The sequence below is a fragment of the Daphnia magna genome, linkage group LG10 (genome assembly GCF_020631705.1).
Source record: "Daphnia magna isolate NIES linkage group LG10, ASM2063170v1.1, whole genome shotgun sequence".
In the NCBI taxonomy this organism is placed as follows: domain Eukaryota; kingdom Metazoa; phylum Arthropoda; class Branchiopoda; order Diplostraca; family Daphniidae; genus Daphnia; species Daphnia magna.
Genome location: NC_059191.1, coordinates 9,607,135 through 9,630,143, shown reverse-complemented (window position 1 = coordinate 9,630,143; position 23,009 = coordinate 9,607,135). Strand labels below are relative to the sequence as shown.

The window sequence follows — 23,009 nt, the reverse complement described above, 5'->3', positions numbered from 1 at the left end:
AAATAAAAAAAAATCACAGAGTATTCATATCATGTTCACAATATCCTTTTCATGTAAAAAAATATTTGTTAACCTTAGAAAATAAATTTCGCATAATCTAAATCTGAGGAATGTTGCTAGGCTTCACCAGGCTGAGGGAACAGCCCAACTCCTTCCTTTCGTCAAAATAGCCTTGATTATTTGTTTCCCTTGTTTTCCTGTTGATCAAAGTATCTGTTTAAAGTCACGCAACCGTCCGGAGAATGTGTCATTACCATGAGTGCCTTATTTCTTGATAAAAGACTTGTGAAATATTTGTAATCATAAATGGCTACACGCCACGAGTCTTTATCACTACAAGTGATAACATCGCCGTTCCTTCGTAATGTCGAAGCGGCCAATGATGGCAGTGCATCAGGTGTGGAAAGACGTATGTTTCGAAAAAGTCTCGAAAGGCTTGAACGGATCAACATGATTGACTTAGAACCCTTTAGTTCTGAATCATATCAGACCTCTGATCAGGGTCCTAGTGGAGATAAAAAGCAGTCAAAGCTTCAGAACAGGCTTAGCAGGGAGATTCTTGGAGTTGATGATGCAGTATTATCGGCTCCTGATATTGCCCAGTTACAATCTCAGGAAAGTCGCCTTCTCAGCAACCAATTGTCTATGAATGGTTCGCTAAATCAAACAGACGTGGATGATGATGCCAGTAGTGTGGTTTTTGGTGGATCAATAGCATCAACGGTCCCAGACAAGTATGGTTTCTTTGGAGGATCTCAGTTCAGTCATGATACTGATATGTAAGTTAGGGATGAATAAATACCTTTTTTCTTTTGAATTTAATTGTACTCTCTTGTTTGCTAGAAACCCAGCCATGGTTGCAATTTTTCGCAAAAGGGAGCAAAAATGGCTAAACATGCTAGATGATTGGGAAAAGTACATGACCTACAAATATAAAAAGGTTTGATAATTCTTGTTTGTTTTTCTCTGCTGGTTCAATATTTCCATCCCACAGGTGAGAGACCGATGTAGAAAAGGAATACCCAGCTCGATCCGTCCTAGAGCGTGGCAGTATCTGTGCGGTGGTGGCGTACTCATGGAAAAGAATAAAGGTGTTTTCGACGAGCTCCTCTCTCAGCCTGGAGATCCCAAATGGCTTGATGACATACGCAAAGATTTGCATAGGCAGTTCCCTATGCACGAGATGTTTGCCGATTCCAATGGACCCGGGTAATTATAGTTGATGAACCTTCGCATATTTACGTGTTAATCTTATTTTAATTCCTTTTTGTTTACTTAGCCAAGTTGAATTATTTCGGGTGCTAAAGGCTTACACCATCTTGAACCCTGTAGATGGGTACTTTCAAGGACAGGCCCCAGTTGCAGCTATGCTCGTGATGCATATGCCAGCCGAAGAGGCATTTTGGTGTTTGGTGGCTATTTGTGAACGCTATTTACCCGGATATTACAGCCAAGGACTGGTAAATCAATGGAGTTTTTGCATTCGTTTGTTGGCCTTATAATAAAAAAAATGATCTCATCATATGGCAGGAAGCAGTCCAAATTGATGGTGATGTCCTTGTTGCCCTTCTAAGAAAAGTATCACCTTCCGTCCATCGCCATTTGGTAATTAATCATTAATACTAATTCAAATCCGAGAAATTGTGAACCTTACTTTCGTAAAATTTCAAGACGAAACAAAAATTAGATCCCGTGCTTTTCATGATGGAGTGGTTCATGTGCATCTACACGCGTACGCTTCCTTGGGCTTCTGTGCTTCGTGTTTGGGATATGTTCTTTTGTGAAGGTATTTTATCAGTTGGGATTTTATTCGACACTTTTTATTCCAATCTCCATGATTGTACAGGAGTGAAAGTGCTCTTCCGGGTTGGACTGGTCATCTTAAAGTACAGTTTTATGAAACCCAAGACGATGAAGGAATGTCCGACAATGTACGAATCAATGGAAGTATTGCGTAACCTCCATTCCAGCGTCACGGAAGAAAACGTCCTCGTTTCTCGCGTAAGAATTTGCTTTAAAATCATTCCATGACACTTTACTTCATTAATTAGTGGTTGAATGCAATTAAAATGTGGCCAGATGCTGAAATTGCCGATCGGTGAAGAGGATATGGAAAGAGTACACAGGAAAGTAGTCGAATTAAGAAAAAAGGCTGCTTCTTCTTCAACCCAATGCAATTAATTGCAACGCCTTATTCCCTTCCTCAAATAGACAGATTATATATCAGAGAAGGTATTATCTCGTTAAAACAAAAAGATAGAAACCGAACACGAATTGTTTAAAAAGTTAATTTTTTGTTTTGTTTCTCCCGTTATCAACCAAAGATCTTGGTTATTTTCTGTTTTTTTATTTTTTATTTACGACGTGGTTGGACCATTCGATTCCCCCCCCCCCCTTCAGCGATGTGTTTCCAGTCGGTGCTTTATATTAAAAAAATCCTATGTCGATAGAAAAAACAAAAGATTTTCACATTTTGTTTTTAAATATATATAGATAAGATGTCGTCATATATTTGATCTTTCCGTAGATCACAATTTGTTTAACATTAATATTGTTTATTATTCGGAACGTAACAGATTTGTTTTGCCCTTCTCCTTGGCTTGTGGCTATAAAATGGAAAGGAATCGCCAATTAATCAAATAATTCTTTTATCTTCTTTGCTTAATGTTACCAAAACGTAGATGTGGGTGGGAACATAACGGCTGACCAGCTCATCCAGGACACTCTGATCCATGGCCACCACCTGATCCATCGTTGAAGTTGGGGTTTTTAATTGCAGCGGAGGCAATGCAACAAAACCAGACAATAGCGGATACAAGTTGTACTTGAGTACATAATCATCCTCGGGATAGATTTGAATCTTGATCTAGAAACGGGAAGCAATTAAGCAACGACAATGACTCAGAACCTTGTGCAATCATATACTTTACCTGTTTGTTTCCGGCGAACATGAAGGCGTCGTTAGAACTCATGTAGACGTCAAGTTCAATGTAGCTGGGTCCTGGGTTATGAATGACGATGGTCATATTCATCGATTCTCGTACGTACCCGTGAGCAGGTAATGTGACGTGAATACGTAAGGGCACAGACCAGGTTTCCATTTCGGGTAAATCAAATGAACTGGCAGAATACGGGATTTTGTATCCCTCCACTTTCGATTGATTTGACCTACATAAAGTAAAATGAATTGTTATGATATTCATTTTTAAATCCTTGTTAACTTTAAATATTACCTTTTCCATTTTAGTGTGTAGGATCCCGTTCTGATCTGGCGATTGTCACCATTATCAAGTGAGAGAACGGCTACATCATTTGCCTTTTCACCTTTCTGAAGTATCAGTCCAGCGAGTTGACTATTGCCCATTGGATGATTGGTCAGCAAAGTGTCAAATTTCCAAACGCCTTGTTCGAATTGCAACGGAAAGGGCGACAGATTAGTTACCGTCATCACGGCGACGCATTCTTCACCTACAGGAATCTGCCTCAATGGCTGGAACTGAATCGTCTGGAACTGGGCTTCGCATTCAACAGGTTGCACCGTTTCTAGTTCCAATGTTTTGACGTATTGGCTCTTGTACGTGCAGCCATTCTTACGCATCTCACTGTTGATTTCGTAATTCACCTGGAACGTGATACAATGATTTCCGGGTTGTTCCATCTGAGCGAAGACGTTCCACTGACACGTTTGCCCTGCGGTAAGTTTCTCGTTCTTTAGCTGCGCTGACACGTTGCCATCGATTTTGGGCTGATCGTGAACTCTTCCGTTGCTGCTGCTAGTCGTTACGGTCAGAGTGACGTTGATAATATCTTCATTCTCGCGATTGAACAATTCCAGATGAAGTGGGTAGCATTCACCCCGAAGAGCTGGCGCCTCGTGATGCACTACTAGCTCGACGTTTGCAGTCCTCGGTAAGATTTCGGTCGTGTTCAACACAAATATGCCCGCAAGGCCTTTCTCCGTAGCCGAAGGAAATTCTGAACGCAACGGGCTAAATTCTTCACTGGATGATCCCTCGCACCTCAAATAGGCCGTAAGTTCATCGCCCATTTCAAAAGTGACTGAAACGATCTAGAATACGGAATGAAATGTTCTTTTAAATCGATATTTCGTAATACGATACTCGACATCGACGAGGTCAGCGTGTCACCTGAAGTTCTGTTCCAATATCTTGGGCCTGGGCAACGAATTCAAACTCGTAGTGGCGAATCTGGTTGGGTTCAAACTCCAACTCATCCGAATTTTTCACTTGACAAAACGGTAAATAAGCACTGTTATTGAGAGCCACATGTAAACTGGTGAACCTGATCGGTTTGGGCCCCGTGTAACTGTGCACGTAATAGTTAAATTTTTAACTTATTTCAACTTATCCGTCGTATATCAACTACTCACATGACGTGAACTTCGAGCTCGACAACATCTTCCGCAGCAAATTGCTTTTGAGTGAAAGTGGCTTTGACTTCAACAAACGACGAAATCGTGTTGGTAACGATTGTGGTAATGCAGGCGCCTTTAGCCAAACTGGCGAACTGATCAGCCCATAGCTGAGTGGCCGATGAATAGTCACATGAATCGGGCGGCGATGGTGGCATTCTTTTCTGAAGGATTCCGACAAGATTGTCGAAAACATGCGTCTTTTCTTCTAGACTTTTGATAGTAACCCGAGAACACAGTTCTACGGCATAAGTAAAATATTCGGCAGGTCGACCGGAAAGGTAGGCGCAGCGTAAGCCGAGCTGGAGCAACGACGTTAATGGCATCCACCAGAAATCTTTGCGGTAATCCCAAAGCAAAGGCTCAAGCAGACTACAAACAACAAAGGTGATGTTTAAAAGAAATATCTCATTTAACCGAATGTCTGTTACGTCAAGGCTTCCATATAGTTTTCCGAGCGACAATATTCCTCCGCCATTTGAACCACTGACGAAATCAAAGGTTAGAAAATGATAACACATTTGTCTTGTAAAAGTAGAAACAGTTACACAGATATTGCTTCATCCGAGGAGAACGGTGATTTTTAAACTGGTTTACTGCGTTTGTAAGAGCTCCTACGATCATTGCCTAGGTAAACAATGAAAAAATGAATGACAATCGAACAAAAGGAGAAGATTAAAAGAAACAAATACCGTGAGATCAACTTGAAGACGTTCACGGACTAGTAACGCAGTGATCCCATCATTTTCTGTTTTCATGTCGGATGGTTCAAGACTTAAGCGATTCGGTCGCCATGGCCTCTGACCATAAAATTCAAGTTGTGACGCTTCTCCAAAAGGTAACGGAGTTAAATTATTAATGGCAGTTTGCTCGAGGGCAGCATAATCTTGATAGCAGGCCTTTTTCCTTTGAATAGCTTGCTGTGCTGCCTGTTGATAGAAGAAACCAGGATGCTGAGTCTGAATTGCCGGTAATCCTAGCTCAATCGCATCTTCAAACAATCGGCCAAATGTCGAAAATCTAAACAAAGAAGTTTAACGACTTTCAGAGATAAAAATTGAAATTTTTTATCTATACTGTGCAGCCAGCCAAGCGTGATGCTCAAATTTACTCAAAGGATTGCCGACCCGCAGCCGGAAAAAGTCCATGTGGCTTCGGAAATGGGCAATTGCTTCGCGGGGTAGATTCAACAAGAACGACAGCCGCCAAACTTTGTAGCCAATGTAGCCAGAAACAATCTTTACTTCGGTAACATTGGCATCGGTGATGCGCAGTTCGAGCAAATGCGCGTATGATTGACTGTAGTGCTTGTGCGCCATTGCAACATCCTGCTTAAGCTCGTGATAAAATCCGATTTTAAATTGATGCCGAACGAACAGGTAGCCGTGATTGGTACGGTTCAATTGGTCACGGTGGGAGCGAATTGCGCGTGACGACAAGTGGTAACTACTTTGACAAAGTTCATAAAATGCACTCTCCAATCTACAAAAAAAATAAAAGAATATCAGCAAAGGATGTCTAACAACTGTAATGGGCTCTACACCTCAGAGTGTATCCTTGCAGATGATCACTTCGACAAGGAAGGACGAAAAGTGATTTGGGCGGCAATTCACAAACTTGACACAGAGCTGCAGCCCTATCTGCTGCCAAAATATCTTCACTGGAAGGCAATGGAGCACTATTCTGCAAAAGGACTAGGCAGAGCTTGGTACCCCTTCCCATAAGTTTCATGCTACATAAAAGAAGAGTAAAAGAATCGTGGTAGACCATGGTGATTAGTTTTAAACCACCAGTTTTCAGTTACCGTATTGTCTGGATGAGATGGGCACATTCTGCATGCTTGGCCTTCCAAGAAGGGTCTTCCCATTCTAAATCGTAGAAGAGGACTAAGACACCTGGTATTTGATTCAGGTGCTTTGACATCCATTTCCTCTTGAGGATGCCTTTAGGAATGTACCATTCATATGATGCTCTCTGTTATTAAAGTGGGCAACAAAATTAGCTTTCTAACCATTTTTAAATGGTCTTTGAATACTATTACATCAGGTTTTGCCACGGGGAATGTGTGATTGACTCCAAAAAGAATGAAATTGAGAGGAGGCCGCTCGTTTCGATTGGATGACGTGAACGAATTCCATATTAGCAGGTGAGTCTGATTCGTTTCTACATGCAGTCCCGTCAGCCCCACTAATGCCAATGGCCGACTCATCAACTCGGCTGGTAATTCGAGATCTGAACTCATTTTTTTCGCAAATTTTAAATGTGAATATGGACAACGGTAACGGAAACCATGAGAAGCCAAAACAAATTCGCGCACAATTCCACCCTTGTATTTCAATCCCGGTAGCAGACAAACAAATTAAGGAAAACAAAAAAAAAAAAAAAATCATGGCTGCATTGCCAGTTTTTTCGCTGACGGACACAAGGCGAGGCCATTTTGATTTTTGAATGGAGAATTGATTGGGGTTGGGGATAGGGACCGTTTGAGGAGGAGGATGGACGGCTTAGGGAATCGTTCTTCCCCTTCGCAGAACAAGCCTAATTCGCTAAGACGATTGTCGAAATCTTTTACTAGAAATATGTAGTCACTGCATTACTCCTGCCAAATTAAGCTATGGTTAATAATTTTTTTAATCATTTGTGGAATTGATGTGAACTTGTGAAGAGAACCATGATTCCATGACGCAGGAATAAGTTTTGGTCTTTTTATGAACACTTCCCCGAGTTCTACATAGTCTTTAAAGGAAAAGATTCCCCCATCCCTTTTCAACTATCAATGAGTTACTGGGAATAAATAATGTAGTTGAATTCAATTTAATATTGGCTGACAAAACAAACGATGACTGACGAGGTTGCCAAGTTTCTTCAAGCCATTTTTTTCCCTTACCCATCCCGTTAATGCCACTTGGAAAGTAACTTTGGCCGCATTCACATCAGTTCCCACCTTCGCGTACGAATCGCTTTGAGATCGTCGTCTCGATCGTCGTCGTATTACACACATTTTTATTAGCCCTAGTTCACTTGGTTATTTTATCTTCGAAGTAAGATGTGACATGTTTTTATTTCTTTATATTTTGTTGATCAATGCAACTTGTTTTCTGGTGATTAATTCTAGTGAGAAAATGTTGAACTCTTTTCAACCGACACCATCTATCGTCGTGGAAGATGTAGACCACCTACAGACTCGCCTGGGGTTTCAATCCCCACCGTCGTATCACATGAAAATCCACGACAACAATAATGTTCCTTCAACATTGAGCTTGTGCACCACCTTTGGCATAATTAAACCTGATGTCGATGCGTATGTCACACCTCTGTCGCTGTGCCAACTACCGTCAACGCCGAAATCGCCGTCCTCACCAGTACCTCCATCGGTTGAGTCTTTTTTTTTTTTTTTATATTCAAAGCGTTTGGTTTCCCATGTTAATCTATTACTGACGAACTTGTAGTCGAAAGATAAAGTTATGGTGGTGTCGGGGGGTACGATGCCACCCTGTTTGGCTACCTCTGGATTGGAGAGCAGTTTCACTTCCGTTGATATTGGCGGTCCGAATCACCCGGCTGCTAGATCAGCTGCTGCCGATAATGATTCCAGTTGGAATTCCGAGTTCAGCCAACAAACTTCTGGTTGCTTTGATCTCAAGTGAATAAAGAGCAGCCTACAAGTTTTAGTTTCCCCTGGCTTGTAATATGCTTTTTTTTTCCATTGTGGTAGGTCTGGTTTGATGTGCGTCACGCGTGCAATTACAAATAGTACTGATCCATTAAGAGAAAAGTGTGATCACCATCGAATCGACATCAGTGAAAGTCCTTTAGAACTGCATGCCACTAAATCTGGTCGACCAGCTGGACAGCCGTCTACGAAACGAATGTCATGTTCCATGATTGGCATTTTCTTTATTTGTCTGGCTGTAGTTGGACTAATAGCCATTGGAATTTCTATGTACATGGAATGTGAGTCTTCCATTTTCTTCTGCTAACAACATTTGGTTGAAGGAGATGTTGGATGCAGACTATTTTTATTCTTTTACTTTAATCATTTTTTTAGTTGTGTCAAAGCCGTCGCGGATAGCGGAAAGTAGGAAACCAATATTGAACGAAACGACGATCTGTGATTATCTGCTCAACAGTTGTGATAATGGTACTTTAATCATTGATAATACTGAGACTGAGCCAATCCGTAGTAACCAAACGAGTAAGTCGAACATCGTTTTAACCCAGTTGGAAAATGAACATTCATAATATTTTCTTAGATACTGCAATAGAAAGCGGTCGAGTGGAAGCAACGTTTAGCAGCAACTTTACAAGCCAACTTGCTACCAAATTACCCGGAAAAGCAGCTTAATCTAGTCCTCTAGGTCTTGCTCCACATTTTAACTTGAATGATATATTTTAATATTTTAAATCCTGTTTTACATTAAAAATTTTTATACATATGATGAATACCAATTATATGAAACAATACATTTTTAGAAATACATTTTGTTTCTTTCTTAGTTCTCACTTCTTACCGCGTGGGCAATATTAAAATGCATGGTTGTTAGCGCCACACAGTGGTATGATGAAACTACTTTAAGTATTATTTTTCTGGTTTGTCCAGCCTTCGCCACTATCGGTACCTGGCGGAAAGTCAAGATTAGTGTTGTCCTTTTTCCCCCGGATCGTCCTCAATTTTGGCATCGATTATTCAACTAGAGTAGTACGAAAATCTAAAACATTGTTGATAGAACTATTATTGCATTTCTGCTTCTGTTGGCCTTTCACTGTCAGTGTAGCGTTCCACTGTTATTTCTCAGACTATGGCGACCAATCCCGCCCTTCAAGTATTAGTCATTTAGCTAAAATTGCACAACATGATTGAACAATATTTACTGACCTATTACAGAAAGCGATCGATCTTGTGACAAAAGCGACAGAGGAAGACAAAAACAAAAATTATGAAGAAGCTTTGCGACTATATGAACATTCAGTTGAATATTTTCTTCATGCCATCAAGTGTAAGTTTATTTAGGAACAAAAACCTGAAGATTTAACATGTCGGTATCTTGATTTAATATAGATGGAACTCAAAGCGAACGAGCAAGAGAGACAATTAGAGAAAAGTGCAAACACTACCTTGAAAGAGCTGAAAAGCTGAAAGAATACCTGAAAAAAGGAAAAGACACAGGCAAGAAACCAGTAAAAGATGGAGCTGCTCCAACAAAGTAAATCATCAGGCATAAATTGAAATGGAAGATTTTTCATGTATTTCTTTTGTAGGAAAAATAATGATAAAGATAGTGAATCAGATGAAGATGGAGACGATCCAGAAAAGAAAAAAATGCAAACAAAACTAGAAGGAGCTATAGTGATGGAGAAGCCAAATGTAAGCTGGTCAGATGTAGCTGGCTTGGAAGGAGCTAAGGAAGCCTTAAAAGAAGCTGTTATTTTGCCCATCAAATTTCCCCAACTGTTTACTGGCAAAAGAACACCTTGGAAAGGAATTCTTCTATTTGGGGTATGATTTCTATTTTAACAGTTTGCCCTCTGAGATAATTAAATATTGACAATTCTTTAGCCGCCCGGTACTGGCAAATCATATCTAGCTAAAGCTGTTGCCACTGAGGCCAACAATTCGACATTCTTTTCCGTCTCATCATCTGATTTAGTCTCGAAATGGCTTGGCGAATCAGAAAAACTTGTACGCAATTTGTTTGAGCTGGCTCGAGCTCACAAGCCATCAATCGTTTTCATCGACGAGATAGATTCCCTATGTTCGACTCGCTCAGAGAATGAATCAGAATCAGCCAGAAGAATTAAAACAGAATTTCTTATTCAAATGCAAGGTGTTGGCAAAGATCAGCAAGGAATCCTAGTTTTGGCTGCAACGAATATTCCATGGGTTCTGGACTCGGCAATAAGGTTTCTTTGGTGCCATTTTGTTTCTTGAATACGCCTTAAACTTAAATGGATTTTCATAGACGACGTTTTGAAAAACGTATTTACATTCCCCTTCCGGAAGAACCGGCTAGATTGAACATGTTTAAATTGGCTTTTGGAGATACTAAACATAGCCTGACAGAAGAAGATCTACGATTGCTTGCCAAGAAAACTGAAGGGTCAGTATATTTGTTGAAAGCGAGTATTTTTAAGCAAAGTGTGTTAAAATGAACAGTTGCCACTGTCTCTTGCTGTAGATTTTCTGGTGCGGACATCACAATATTGGTAAGGGACGCTCTAATGCAACCTGTTCGAAAAGTTCAGTTGGCAACTCATTTCCGACGTGTAAGAGGCCCATCTACTGCCGATCCAAAAGTTATCGTTGACGATCTACTTACACCGTGTAGTCCTGGATCCCCTGGTGCCATTGAAATGAATTGGATGGACGTTCCGGGAGATAAACTATTGGAACCACCTGTCACTATGGTAAATTATTGTCCCCACATGGTCTTGTTTTTATAGATGTAAGTTCAGTTAAGAAACCGGCTCTCTAATATTTCGACAGAGTGACATGTTACGATCTTTGGCAACTTCAAAGCCGACCGTTAATGAAGAAGATCTGGTTAAATTGCAAAAATTCACAGAAGATTTTGGACAGGAAGGATAAGTTGGCACCTGGAATGCTGGATCAAGCCTGGCATGGTGGGCAACGCGTAAATAAACTTCTTTTATTTTCATCACGCTTACCCTCTTGTACGCCTATATACAAAATCTGTTGGCCCACCCTGTTATACTGATGTAAATGTGATTTTCTTTTTCCCTGTCTTTCCGTTTGGGTTTGCAGAAATGGTCGGATTACGAGAAGAATTATGATGGAGCCTTCAGTTTCTCCAAAGCAAAAGTTAATTTACATGATATGGTGTCCTATTATTTTTTTTTTTTTCTAATCCTCAAAACCAATAGCTGATGTGAAAGAAAAGACAACCAACACGCCCCAAATTGAAAAAAATGATCGGTTATGAATTGTAAAATTAAAATAAATGCTTCTGAACTTAGCCTTAGTCAAAGTTATTGTGATTTGTTTCCCAAGTTAAATCTTATTTTCCCATTTCAAAGGCTTTGAACATTAAAGGACGATGGTTTTTCGCAATTCTTCGAAATCATGCATAATTATCGATCAGATATAAACTGGTACGTCAGCTTTGAGTGAGTAAACTTACTTTTTAGTTAACTACTTGGGGCAGGAACGAAGTTCACTTTCGGGGTCACTCCTCGAGCAACGGCGCCATTTCAAAAGAGGGTGGAGTAAATGGTGCGCATTTCAAAAAGGTCTACTGATTACGATTTACGATCAAATTGGTTCAATTAATTATTCAATTGAAAAATAAGACTACCCCACCCCTACTCTGATTCGAGTTTCCACCACTGTGCCCCGCCCCAAAACCGTCGAAATTTTAGACACAAAGACCAACGAAACGTGGTATAGGGATTCCTCTCAGTGTGAACAACCCAGGGTTCCATGACTCTGACAAGACTAATTTCCGGGAAAACCCGGGTAATCGGGTAGGAATAGGAAATCGGGGCCAACCGAGTAATAGAATTGGTTTCGAAATTGTGTTTCCCACGTAAAACCCGGGTAGGTAGTGGGAACAAAGTCTCAAGAACCGTTACCCACCGGATCCATTTTTTTAGCCGAGAAGACCTTGCCTCCATTCGCCAAATACCTAACCATTGGAAGCGGGGCCGAGGCACCGAGCCCTACGCTACTATAGAGCAAACCAACTACGCGTACCCTAGCCAAGGCAACGTCGCGTCGGCCATATTTAAGATAAGTTTGTTTACATGTTTCAGTGTTAAAAAATGCCACTTTGAAGATTCAGTGTAAAAGGCCATAAGGATTTAAGGAGTTGTATTTTATATTTATGTATTCTTAGTCATATTTTTTAAACATCATATATTTTAGCTGTAATAAGTAGTAGTGGCCCTTTTTACACTGAAAATTTAAACAAACCTATCCCAAATATGGCTGATGCTACGTTGCCTTGGCTTAGGTGTACACCGTACGCGTAGTTAATTTGCTCTATTGGTGGCTAAGACCTTGAGTTCTGATAGACCAACGAGAATCACGTGACTAGGGTCACATTTTGTTCTTGTTGGCCGCAGGCAACTGCCAATTTAGATCACTATTCATTGATAATCGGGGAAGGCACCGATCACCGAAATCACTTCCCCGATTAAGATTATCCCCGCACCGGATCGACTAAAAAGCCCCGATTGGCGCGGGGCCGAGCGCTAGGCATAGGCGTGCAGGGGCCGATGAGTCACCATGGCGGATTGGCGAGGCTCCGCGCCAAAATGCAACGGATGACCAGTGCTGCCACGCACTTAAATCCAAAATCCCCATTCCCCAACCATCTAAAAAATCCCAATTTCCCCACATTTTCAGATAAAGAATCTCAATGAAATCCCACCTTTTTTTCCCCATGAAATCATACACTTCCCCCCAGTTTTTTTAAATATCTCATCAATATTCCCGAAAATTGTGTTTAAAATATAGTCCTAGGGTTAAATTGAATTGTATTTATCGAGCGTTAAACTCTGTCTGGGTCAACAGCTTAATAACAGAAGATACTGGAGCGACACGCCTAAAACGTATTTTTTTCACGATTTTCACCATCGTGCCAGTACATTCCAGTATTAAGCTGGTCAAGGTCGATCAATTTTTGCACCGTGGCCAATCTCTAAATGACATACAGTTCAGACTGAATATGACTAGTAAAAAAAAAAATGGCCCGAAAATGGAACTCGAAAATCGTAGAAAGTGGGAAAATCCCACCGAAGTAGCAGCACTGTAGAGGATCATTGTCGTGTCGTCTCAATGCTCGCATCCTTAAACGTGGACTACGTGGTAGCCAATGCGTTAGCATACTGGCAAATACAGTTTAAGTATTGTTTTTCGAATCCTGAATGTAAATTTTAAATATCACCACTGAGGTAATAGTGAATTTGCGAGATAATTTAATATATTAGAAATGCTCACATATCCCTATGAGTTGCATCTGTTAAACCCGTAAATGTAAACACCCTTGATAGCACATGTTCAAAAATTAGTTATATATCCCTAGAATTGCCTAGAATAAGCTGAAGATCTTTGAGGATTTCAAATGATGAAATGAACAGTTAAGGTGATGATTATTTTGCTACAAATTGAAATTGTTGGTGGCCTAGGATTGTTTTGTTGCAGTAAGGTTGTTACTATTAGGCACAGGATATGGCCTTGCTTTTGTAACAGATATCTTAATTGTAAATTGTTTTTCTGTAGATGTTTGTTCGTCATCCTGCAACATCAGTACGGATGCAATAAAAGACAAAGGTTTAAAAGGGTAAACCTGGGGTATGTGTTGTAATCCAAGCTCCTGGATAGCTACGTTTCACATGACCATCACCTTCTAAACACTTAACATTCTTCATGTCTCATTTAATGCAAATAAGCAAGATGTTAATGAGAACTCATACAACATCTACACTGATTTATAATTTTGCAGCATACTTAAGGTTTGTAATAGAAGAAGACATGCATTGGGTTAAAACGAATAGCAGATTGATGTCTATAGATTGATTGTTTTTAATGAGACACAAATTCTGTTTAATTATTACATTTTGTTAATTGCAGATGTATGGATCATATAACCTTAATCGACGATCTTTACTCAGGATTTTAAACATCCAGCAGCAACGGCAAAAACCAACCAGCGTAATACGATAAATTCCCTTTTCAGAAGTAATTTGTTTTCATCTCAACTTTATCGTTTCTTACAATTGTAGTTTGGCTCACTCAAATTTTCCTATTTTAAATTGAACGCCTTATTAATTCTCCCACTTCTAGGGTTACGCAAATAATGGAAGGCATTGGAAAGAGCTTTATGACAAAACATCCGAGAGAAGTCTTTCAGACCCACTAGACACTGCTGATGGAAAGAACAGTGGCAACATACAATGCGATTTGCTCTTTATCAACATCCCACGCCTTGGTAAGGAAGTATGCGATAGAAACCATAGTCGAACGTACTTTTTTGCATTAATTACTAAGATTGAAAGCGATTGTTTGAGTTATTGCATCTGAAGATTTTCTGCAAGTTGTGTTTCTATGTTAGTCAAATATCTACTTGCAAAGGAACAACCTAAGAGTATCAAATTTTTGTGATCAACCATCAGAACTGCGACAAGAATAAAAGGTAACACTAAATCAAGTGCCAAAATTGTAACACCCAACTATTTAACAACAACCTAACTTAATGTGTTATGCGAATTGCTAGTTTCTCGTTGTTACTCCTAATAAAGACCGTCGTGATATTCCTGAAGTACCGGATAAAAACTGCCATTGCCGGAAACGATTACCTCGCCATTCGCAATCGAAGAAAAGGACAAAAAATATTATGCACCACGAAAGAAACAAAGACCAGAAAATGTTTGGTAAGGAGGTTGAGGTAACTTTAGTTTCTTGTCATGTACCCCTTTATAATTATCTTTGGTTTTTATTTAGAGATATTTATTCATGATTTACAAGATATTGTTGAGAGAAAAAAAACCTGTTGAGAGAAAAAAAACCTGGCTCCTGGCTTCGGAAGAATAATTTTATAACAAGAATCGTCGCGCTATACGGAGGTAAAATCCCAAAGCTAAGAAAAAGATTAAATTTTAGGTCATAATTAGTTAAAAAAAGATGGTAGCCATCCATGTGTCGTCACAGTCCTGCAGGATATCTTCCGGCTCCTTCGGAAAAAAGCAAACATTGGAATACAGTAAAATGTACAAAGAGATCGGCCGAATAGGCGATTGCTACTTGACGTAATTCTCACGTCGTCTCCCCCTTTTTACAATGCAGAGTCCCTACTCCAAAGTAAGAGGACTTAAATGCGTCGTTATCGAACGAAGTATTTGTCTTCGAGTTACATTAACCGCAATAGCATGCGAAACAGCTACCAGCTAGACGAGTTTGAAGAACTGCGTTCTAGCAGTTGCTTTTTCAGTTGTTACTGCAGTTAATTAAATACGTGGCAAGAACTAATTTTAACTTGGAACCGGTTTCAGCGATGAAGTTGAAACTTCCCCAATCCACTGTGGGGCAACTAAAAGAAGTTCTTGTTTTTAAATAGATGCGTAGTGCGTTGCCCTACCCAATGATGTTGCCCTGTAGTGTTTGTAGGATACAAGTTGATAACCCTTCGCTATTCAAGTCTAGTAGTGTGCTTACGGTCGCATTGGGAAGACTTGGATCAAGTACTTCTAAGTTTTAATCACAGAAGAGCGATCAGTTATCATGCCATTCTCACAACTTTTGGGGAATTTAAGCTTGTGGGCATCTTTGCCGCCTTTTGTTCTATCGTATTTCTTTTACAGCATGTTTGATAAAAGCAATCCGGAAGGACTTGTTACGGATACTCAAGTATGTCATTCAATCAATTTATTTGTACTTAATAGTTTTATTTTACGATTCTGTTCGACTTCCTCGCAACTGTCGAATCGAGTTTAGTGTGCATTTGATCTCTTTATCTATTCCGTCCCTCAGAATTCTGTTATGGTGAACATAATCTTAAGTTCCTAATTTGGCTGCGGTCATCGACCGCAGTTTGAACATTGTTAACTTGTGTTTAATCACGTAGACCACTTCCAGAAGAACACGTTAAAAAAAAAAAAAAAAAGATCTGAACACCTACGCATTCGCGTTAACCTTAAGTATTATCTTAAATGATTGTTAGCAAACTGTTGTGGATAGCAAAAAGACTGTATGTATTTGAAATGGTTGTGCAGGTATTTTGTATTCTTAATCGGATTTTCTTTTTGTCCTGTAAAAGGAGAAAGAAAGTCTTTCGATTTGCTAAACATTAATATTGGTTTTTTTTTTCTTTATTTTACTTTCCCACCAGGTATTTTTGAATGAATATGATTTTATCGTCATTGGTGCCGGATCGGCTGGAGCTGTTGTGGCTAGTCGCTTGAGTGAAATATCAGACTGGAAAGTTTTGCTACTGGAAGCCGGTGGAGAGGACCCTATGGCTGCTGATGTTCCCGGTACAGCTGCGGTGCTCCAGCGTTCCAAGGTCGATTGGAATTTTAGGACGGAGCCTCAGTCTGATGCGTGTCTTGCTTTCAGAGACAAAAGGTATAAAACAAAATACGTTTAGAAATATTTTGCAATTAAAGTTGGCGTAAATTTTGGTGTTTTCACAGATGCAATTGGCCACGCGGAAAAGTTATTGGTGGCTCTTCTGTCCTTAATTACATGATGTACGTCAGAGGAAACAAACGAGATTACGATGAATGGGCTGAGTTAGGCAACGACGGATGGTCATACGATGATGTTCTACCCTACTTTATCAAATCTGAAGATAATCGCAATCCGTATTTGGCGGCCAATAAACAGTACCACGGAACTGGAGGTTACTTAACAGTTCAGGAACCGCCATTTAAAACTCCATTAGTCACCGCGTTCGTTGAAGGAGGCGTCGAAATGGGTTTTGACAATGTCGACTTTAATGCTGCTCAACAAATAGGTATAATAATGGCACCTACACGCCCTTCATTCTATAAAGTTTATCGAAGTTTACATGTCCATTTATATGCTGGTGGTGAATGATCAGGTTTCGCCGCTGTACAGGGAACAATCCGAAGAGGAACCCGATGCTCGACAGCCAAAGCTTTTTTAAGGCCCGTCCGCAGTCGGAACAATCTTCACATTTCCATGCATTCCCATGTTCACAAGGTGGTGATTGATCCATCAACTAAACAGGCCATCGCTGTACGTTTCGAAAAAAGAGGAAAAATCTACCAAGTGAAAGCCAAAAACGAAATTGTCATCTCGGCGGGTGCCATCAACAGCCCGCAATTGTTGATGCTGAGTGGAATTGGTCCAGCTGACCACCTCAACTCATTTGGCATTCCTGTTATAGCCGACCTTCCAGTGGGTGAAAACCTTCAAGATCACCCTGAAACGGTTGGTCTGGTCTTCCGTTTCGACAAGGTAGTTTTCAAAGATGCCTAATTTTCGTTAATGAAAAGTTGCAGTTTTTTTCAATTCTAGCCTTTCGGGATGTTGGAAACTCGTTTCTATAACTTGGCTACGTTGCTCAATTACACAATCAACTCTGCTGGACCCATGTCAATGTTGGGTGGTTGCGAAGGGTTGGCGTGGTTCAAGACGAAATACGCGTCCGAGGATGACGATGACTGGCCAGACGCTGGAATCACTTTACTTGCAGGGTCGGCAGCGTCGGACAGTGGGGATGTTCTCCGCGAGAATTACGGTTTCAGAGACGACATTTGGAACGAATACTTCGCACCAATAGTTAATACTGACACGTTGCAGCTCGCTCCTTGGTTACTTCGTCCATTGTCGAAGGGAACTGTCCGGCTGGCCTCGTCTGACCCGTACGCTGCTCCATTGATGGATCCTAAATACTACAGTGATCCAAAAGATCTTGAGACTATGTTGGAAGCATTGAAATTTTCGTTAGCTTTGAGTAAAACGACGGCTTTTCAAAAATTGGGAATTAAAGTCTACGACAAAATTTTCCCCGGCTGTGAGAGTTTTATTCCATGGACGGATGACTATTGGCGTTGCTTAATCCGCTACACGACATCTACCGCGTATCATCCGTCCGGCACCTGCAAGATGGGACCATCAACAGATGGCGCTGCCGTCGTTGATCCTCAGTTGAAAGTTTACGGGATCAAGGGACTAAGAGTGGCTGATTGCTCCATCATGCCTAATGTTATATCCGGCAATACCAACGCTCCAGCTGTGAGTGTCTCACGCAACTTTTTTTATCCCATGCCATTAGTATTTAAGCAATACTTTATACTTTATACGACTCTGCTTTGTATAACGATTCCAGATAATGATCGGAGAGAAGGTCTCTGATATGATCAAAGAATCATGGATGCGCATCTGAATGAAAAAGAAGAGAGTTGCACAGCTGTTAGGAACTCCGGGAGGGAAAGAAGCTTTTTAAATATTATTTATTACGATTAATTATCAAACCTTTTTAGACTTAATAAACAACACCATTTGTCTTTATGGCATTTACTGTGAGCGCGACCAAACTCAAAATTTGGACTGCTAATTTTCTTTTTTTTTTTATTTTTAGTTTGAGTTATAGGAACTGGGAATTGCCGTAGTCCGTTTTAGTCTTCCGTCCAATTTGTCTATAATGTTATTTGCCGGTCAATCGTCCAGATAACCATTTGGCAGATTGGTTGTGTTCCCATTGGCTGCTGTCAAAGATTTCTTCATTTGTGTATCAATATTAGTACACTGGCTCATCATGTTTGTCAACTAAAACAGAAGCAATAAGTATAGTAAGTAAAAACATTAATCTTGGAACATATCTTTTTACTAATGGACCAAAAAATTGCTGTTAATGGCAGCCATGTATGGCAAGTTTTTCGTGCCAAAAGTCTCCCCTGTACCCTACAAGCAAAAACCTCAACCTCGGATGCTAGTCGTCACCCCCGCTATGCTATGGCGTTATCGAAAACGCTATATCGCCCCGCTATTTTGAAAACTACCCGTCAAATCTATGCTGCCACCTGGCGGCGAATCACAGAAGCTCTGCCATGGAGCTACTAGATAGGATTTTTAAAACTCGCCAAGGCCACTAGCGCCACTTGTGTTTGGTTCCGAAAGTTATTTGTCTGTCTCCCCCAGAGTACACTTTGAAAGGTACGCGGAACAAACGTTTTGTTATGAGAATAGCTAGTTTCTCGCTGTTACTCCTAATAAAGACCGTCGTCATATTCCTGAAGTACCGGATAAAAGCTGCCATTGCAGGAAAGGATTATCTCGCCATTCGCAGTCGAAGAAAAGGACAAATAATATTATGCACCACGAAAGAAACAAAGACCAGAAAATGTTTGGTCAGGAGGTTGAGGTAACTTAAGTTTCTTGTCATGTACCCCTTTATTATTATCTTTGGTTTTTATTTAGAGATATTTTTTCGTGATTTACAAGATATTTTTGAGAGAAAAAAAACCTGGCTCCTGGCTTCAGAAGAATAATGTTAAAACAAGAATCGTCGCGCTATACGGAGGTAAAATCCCAAAGCCAAGAAAAAGATTAAATTTTAGGTCACAATTAGTTGAAAAAAGATGGTAGCCATCCATGTGTCGTCACAGTCCTGCTGGATATCTTCCGGCTCATTCGGAAAAAAGCAAACATTGGAATACAGTCAAACGCACAAAGAGATCGGCCAAATAGGCGATTTCTACTTGACGTAATTCTCACGTCGTCTCCGCTTTTTACAATGCAGAGTCGCTACTCCAAAGTAAGAGGACTTAAATGCATCGTTATCGAACGATGTATTTGTCTTCGAGTTACATTAACCGCAATAGCATGCGAAACAGCTATCCGATAGACGAGTTTGAAGAACTCCGTTCGAGCAGTTGCTTTTTCAGTTGTTACTGCAGTTAATTAAATACGTGGCAAAAACTAATTTTAACATGGAACCAGTTTCACCGATGAAGTTGAAACTTCCCCACTCCGCTGTGGGGCAACTAAAAGAAGTTCTTGTTTTTAAATAGATGCGTAGTGCGTTGCCCTACCCAATGATTTTGCCCTGTAGTGTTAGTAGGATACAAGTTGATAACCTTTCGCTATTCAAGTCTAGTAGTGTGCTTACGGTCGCATTGGGAAGACTTGGATCAAGTACTTCTAAGTTTTAATCACAGAAGAGCGATCAGTTATCATGCCATTCTCACAACTTTTGGGGAATTTAAGCTTGTGGGCATCTTTGCCGCCTTTTGTTCTATCGTATTTGTTTTACAGCATGTTTGATAATAGCAATCCGGAAGGACTTGTTACGGATACTCAAGTACGACATTCAATCAATTTATTTGTACTTAATAGTTTTATTTTACGATTCTGTTCGACTTCCTCGCAACTGTCGAATCGAGTTTAGTGTGCATTTGATCTCTTGATCTATTCTGTCCCTCAGAATTCTGTTATGGTGAACATAATCTTAAGTTCCCAATTTGGCTGCGGTCATCGACCGCAGTTTGGACATTGTTAACTTGTGTTTCATCACGTAGAACACTTCAAGAAGAACATGTTAAAAAAAAAAAAAAAAAAAAATATCTGAACACCTACGCATTCGCGTCAACCGTAAGTATTATCTTAAATAATTGTTAGCAAACTGTTGCGGGTAGCAAAAAGACTGTATGTATTTGAAATGGTTGTGCAGGTATTTTGTATTCTTATCGGATTTTCTTTTTGTCCTGTAAAATGAAAAAGAAAGTCTTTCGATTTGCTAAACATTAATATTGGTTTTTTTTTTTTCCCTTTTTTTTTCTTTCCCACCAGGTATTTTTGAATGAATATGATTTTATCGTCATTGGTGCCGGATCGGCTGGAGCTGTTGTGGCTAGTCGTTTGAGTGAAATATCAGACTGGAAAGTTTTGCTACTGGAAGCCGGTGGAGAGGAACCTATGGCTGCCGATGTTCCCGGTACAGCTGCGGTGCTCCAGCGTTCCAAAGTCGATTGGAATTTTAGGACGGAGCCTCAGTCTGATGCGTGTCTTGCTTTCAGAGACAAAAGGTATAAAACAAAATACGTTTAGAAATATTTTGCAATTAAAGTTGGCGTAAATTTTGGTGTTTTCACAGATGCAATTGGCCACGCGGAAAAGTTATTGGTGGCTCTTCAGTCCTTAATTACATGTTGTACGTCAGAGGAAACAAAAGAGATTACGATGAATGGGCTGCGTTTGGCAACGACGGATGGTCATACGATGATGTTCTACCCTACTTTATCAAATCTGAAGACAATCGCAATCCGTATTTGGCGGCCAATAAACAGTACCACGGAACTGGAGGTTACTTAACAGTTCAGGAACCGCCATTTAAAACTCCATTAGTCACCGCGTTCGTTGAAGGAGGCGTTGAAATGGGTTTTGACAATGTCGACTTTAATGCTGCTCAACAAATAGGTATAACTAATGGCACCTACACGCCCTTCATTCTGTAAAGGTCATCGAAGTTTACATGTCCTTGTATGTGCTGGTGGTGAATGATCAGGTTTCGCCGCTGCACAGGGAACAATCCGAAGAGGAACCCGATGCTCGACAGCCAAAGCTTTTTTAAGGCCCGTCCGCAGTCGGAACAATCTTCACATTTCCATGCATTCCCATGTTCACAAGGTGGTGATTGATCCATCAACTAAACAGGCCATCGCTGTACGTTTCGAAAAAAGAGGAAAAGTCTACCAAGTGAAAGCCAAAAACGAAATTGTCATCTCGGCGGGTGCCATCAACAGCCCGCAATTGTTGATGCTGAGTGGAATTGGTCCAGCTGACCATCTCAACTCGTTTGGCATTCCTGTTTTAGCCGATCTTCAAGTGGGTGATAACCTTCAAGATCACCCTGAAATGGTTGGCCTGGTCTTCCGTTTCGACAAGGTAGTTTTCAAAGATGCCTAATTTTCGTTAATGAAAAGTTGTAGTTTTTTTCAATTCTAGCCTTTCGGGATGTTGGAAACTCGTTTCTATAACTTGGCTACGCTGCTCAATTACACAATCAACTCTGCTGGACCCATGTCAATGTTGGGTGGTTGCGAAGGGTTGGCGTGGTTCAAGACGAAATACGCGTCCCAGGATGACGATGACTGGCCAGATGCTGGAATCGTTTTACTTGCAGGGTCGGCAGCGTCGGACAGTGGGGATGTTCTCCGCGAGAATTACGGTTTCAGAGACGACATTTGGAACGAATACTACGCACCAATAGTTAATACTGACACGTTGCAGCTCGCTCCTTGGTTACTTCGTTCATTGTCGAAGGGAACTGTCCGGCTGGCCTCGTCTGACCCGTACGCTGCTCCATTGATGGATCCTAAATACTACAGTGATCCAAAAGATCTTGAGACTATGTTGGAAGCATTGAAATTTTCGTTAGCTTTGAGTAAAACGACGGCTTTTCAAAAATTGGGAATTAAAGTCTACGACAAAATTTTCCCCGGCTGTGAGAGTTTTATTCCATGGACGGATGACTATTGGCGTTGCTTAATCCGCTACACGACATCTACCGCGTATCATCCGGCCGGCACCTGCAAGATGGGACCATCAACAGATGGCGCTGCCGTCGTTGATCCTCAGTTGAAAGTTTACGGGATCAAGGGACTAAGAGTGGCTGATTGCTCCATCATGCCTAATGTTATATCCGGCAATACCAACGCTCCAGCTGTGAGTATCTCACGCAACTTTTTTTATCGCATGCCATTAGTATTTAGGCAATACTTTGTTGTTTATATTGACTCTGCTTTGTATGACGATTCCAGATAATGATCGGAGAGAAGGTCTCTGACATGATCAAAGAATCCTGGATGCGCATCTGAAATGATAAGAAGGGAGTTGCACAGCTGTTAGGAACTCCGGGAGGGAAAAGAAGCTTTTTAAATATTATTTATTATGATTAATTATCAAACCTTTTTCTTATATTATTTATTATGATTAATTATCAAACCTTTTTAGACTTAATAAACAACACCATTTGTCTTTATGGCATTTACTGTGAGTGCGACCAAACTCAAAATTTGGACTGCTAATTTTCTTTTTTTTTTTTTTTTTTTTAGTTTGAGTTTTAGGAACTGGGAATTGCCGTAGTCCGTT

At 40.5% G+C, this 23,009-nt stretch overlaps 6 protein-coding genes across 18 annotated transcripts; 5 read left to right on the top strand and 1 right to left on the bottom strand.

The window, feature by feature from the left end:
• The first annotated feature begins 130 nt into the window (after positions 1 to 130).
• Positions 131 to 2,635, top strand: LOC116931819 (TBC1 domain family member 10A). 2 transcript variants are annotated; one of them, XR_006652247.1, is made up of 9 exons: positions 131 to 779; positions 844 to 940; positions 995 to 1,209; positions 1,280 to 1,460; positions 1,531 to 1,605; positions 1,672 to 1,786; positions 1,847 to 2,001; positions 2,080 to 2,232; positions 2,325 to 2,635. XR_006652247.1 is itself a non-coding variant. In XM_032939451.2 (8 exons), the coding sequence occupies exons 1-8, from the start codon at positions 307 to 309 to the stop codon at positions 2,179 to 2,181; spliced, it is 1,413 nt and encodes a 470-aa protein (XP_032795342.1). In that variant the 5' UTR covers positions 131 to 306; the 3' UTR covers positions 2,182 to 2,635. The 2 variants fall into 2 exon arrangements, 1 of the variants encoding a protein (XP_032795342.1); XM_032939451.2 differs by having other exon boundaries at positions 2,080 to 2,635.
• Positions 2,472 to 6,794, bottom strand: LOC116931816 (trafficking protein particle complex subunit 11). The gene is made up of 13 exons (XM_032939449.2): positions 6,474 to 6,794; positions 6,237 to 6,406; positions 5,976 to 6,164; positions 5,510 to 5,914; positions 5,125 to 5,452; positions 4,981 to 5,059; positions 4,864 to 4,918; positions 4,391 to 4,804; positions 4,149 to 4,326; positions 3,234 to 4,069; positions 2,931 to 3,168; positions 2,672 to 2,866; positions 2,472 to 2,606 (listed from the first exon to the last, which is right to left on the bottom strand). Exons 1-13 carry the CDS (start codon positions 6,672 to 6,674, stop codon positions 2,559 to 2,561), a joined length of 3,336 nt encoding a protein of 1,111 aa, XP_032795340.2. The 5' UTR covers positions 6,675 to 6,794; the 3' UTR covers positions 2,472 to 2,558.
• Positions 6,795 to 7,313: 519 nt separating this feature from the next.
• On the top strand, positions 7,314 to 8,912 carry LOC116931821. Of its 2 annotated transcripts, none has more exons than XM_032939456.2 (6): positions 7,314 to 7,473; positions 7,548 to 7,806; positions 7,882 to 8,075; positions 8,148 to 8,386; positions 8,481 to 8,627; positions 8,698 to 8,912. In XM_032939456.2, the coding sequence occupies exons 2-6, from the start codon at positions 7,555 to 7,557 to the stop codon at positions 8,775 to 8,777; spliced, it is 912 nt and encodes a 303-aa protein (XP_032795347.2). In that variant the 5' UTR covers positions 7,314 to 7,473; positions 7,548 to 7,554; the 3' UTR covers positions 8,778 to 8,912. The 2 variants fall into 2 exon arrangements, with proteins under 2 accessions (XP_032795347.2, XP_032795346.2); XM_032939455.2 differs by having other exon boundaries at positions 8,686 to 8,912.
• A 122-nt stretch (positions 8,913 to 9,034) lies between these two features.
• Positions 9,035 to 11,406, top strand: LOC116931820 (vacuolar protein sorting-associated protein 4). 2 transcript variants are annotated; one of them, XM_032939454.2, is made up of 9 exons: positions 9,035 to 9,255; positions 9,318 to 9,429; positions 9,492 to 9,636; positions 9,692 to 9,929; positions 9,990 to 10,333; positions 10,393 to 10,530; positions 10,609 to 10,837; positions 10,917 to 11,064; positions 11,196 to 11,406. In XM_032939454.2, the coding sequence occupies exons 1-8, from the start codon at positions 9,232 to 9,234 to the stop codon at positions 11,016 to 11,018; spliced, it is 1,332 nt and encodes a 443-aa protein (XP_032795345.2). In that variant the 5' UTR covers positions 9,035 to 9,231; the 3' UTR covers positions 11,019 to 11,064; positions 11,196 to 11,406. The 2 variants fall into 2 exon arrangements, with proteins under 2 accessions (XP_032795345.2, XP_032795343.2); XM_032939452.2 differs by having other exon boundaries at positions 10,917 to 11,406.
• A 1,661-nt stretch (positions 11,407 to 13,067) lies between these two features.
• On the top strand, positions 13,068 to 18,428 carry LOC116931813 (glucose dehydrogenase [FAD, quinone]). 10 transcript variants are annotated; one of them, XM_045180243.1, is made up of 12 exons: positions 13,068 to 13,345; positions 13,674 to 13,906; positions 14,025 to 14,132; positions 14,238 to 14,382; positions 14,506 to 14,586; positions 14,668 to 14,838; positions 14,895 to 15,016; positions 16,279 to 16,514; positions 16,583 to 16,905; positions 16,993 to 17,372; positions 17,433 to 18,152; positions 18,247 to 18,428. In XM_045180243.1, exons 8-12 carry the CDS (start codon positions 16,405 to 16,407, stop codon positions 18,301 to 18,303), a joined length of 1,590 nt encoding a protein of 529 aa, XP_045036178.1. In that variant the 5' UTR covers positions 13,068 to 13,345; positions 13,674 to 13,906; positions 14,025 to 14,132; positions 14,238 to 14,382; positions 14,506 to 14,586; positions 14,668 to 14,838; positions 14,895 to 15,016; positions 16,279 to 16,404; the 3' UTR covers positions 18,304 to 18,428. The 10 variants fall into 10 exon arrangements, with proteins under 10 accessions (XP_045036178.1, XP_045036180.1, XP_045036185.1 ...); XM_045180245.1 differs by having other exon boundaries at positions 13,068 to 13,594; XM_045180250.1 differs by having other exon boundaries at positions 13,068 to 13,599; positions 14,025 to 14,105.
• A 1,563-nt stretch (positions 18,429 to 19,991) lies between these two features.
• LOC123466311 (glucose dehydrogenase [FAD, quinone]-like) lies at positions 19,992 to 22,904 on the top strand. The gene is made up of 6 exons (XM_045180251.1): positions 19,992 to 20,220; positions 20,709 to 20,944; positions 21,013 to 21,335; positions 21,424 to 21,803; positions 21,864 to 22,583; positions 22,679 to 22,904. Exons 1-6 carry the CDS (start codon positions 20,095 to 20,097, stop codon positions 22,733 to 22,735), a joined length of 1,842 nt encoding a protein of 613 aa, XP_045036186.1. The 5' UTR covers positions 19,992 to 20,094; the 3' UTR covers positions 22,736 to 22,904.
• The last annotated feature ends 105 nt before the right edge of the window (positions 22,905 to 23,009 follow it).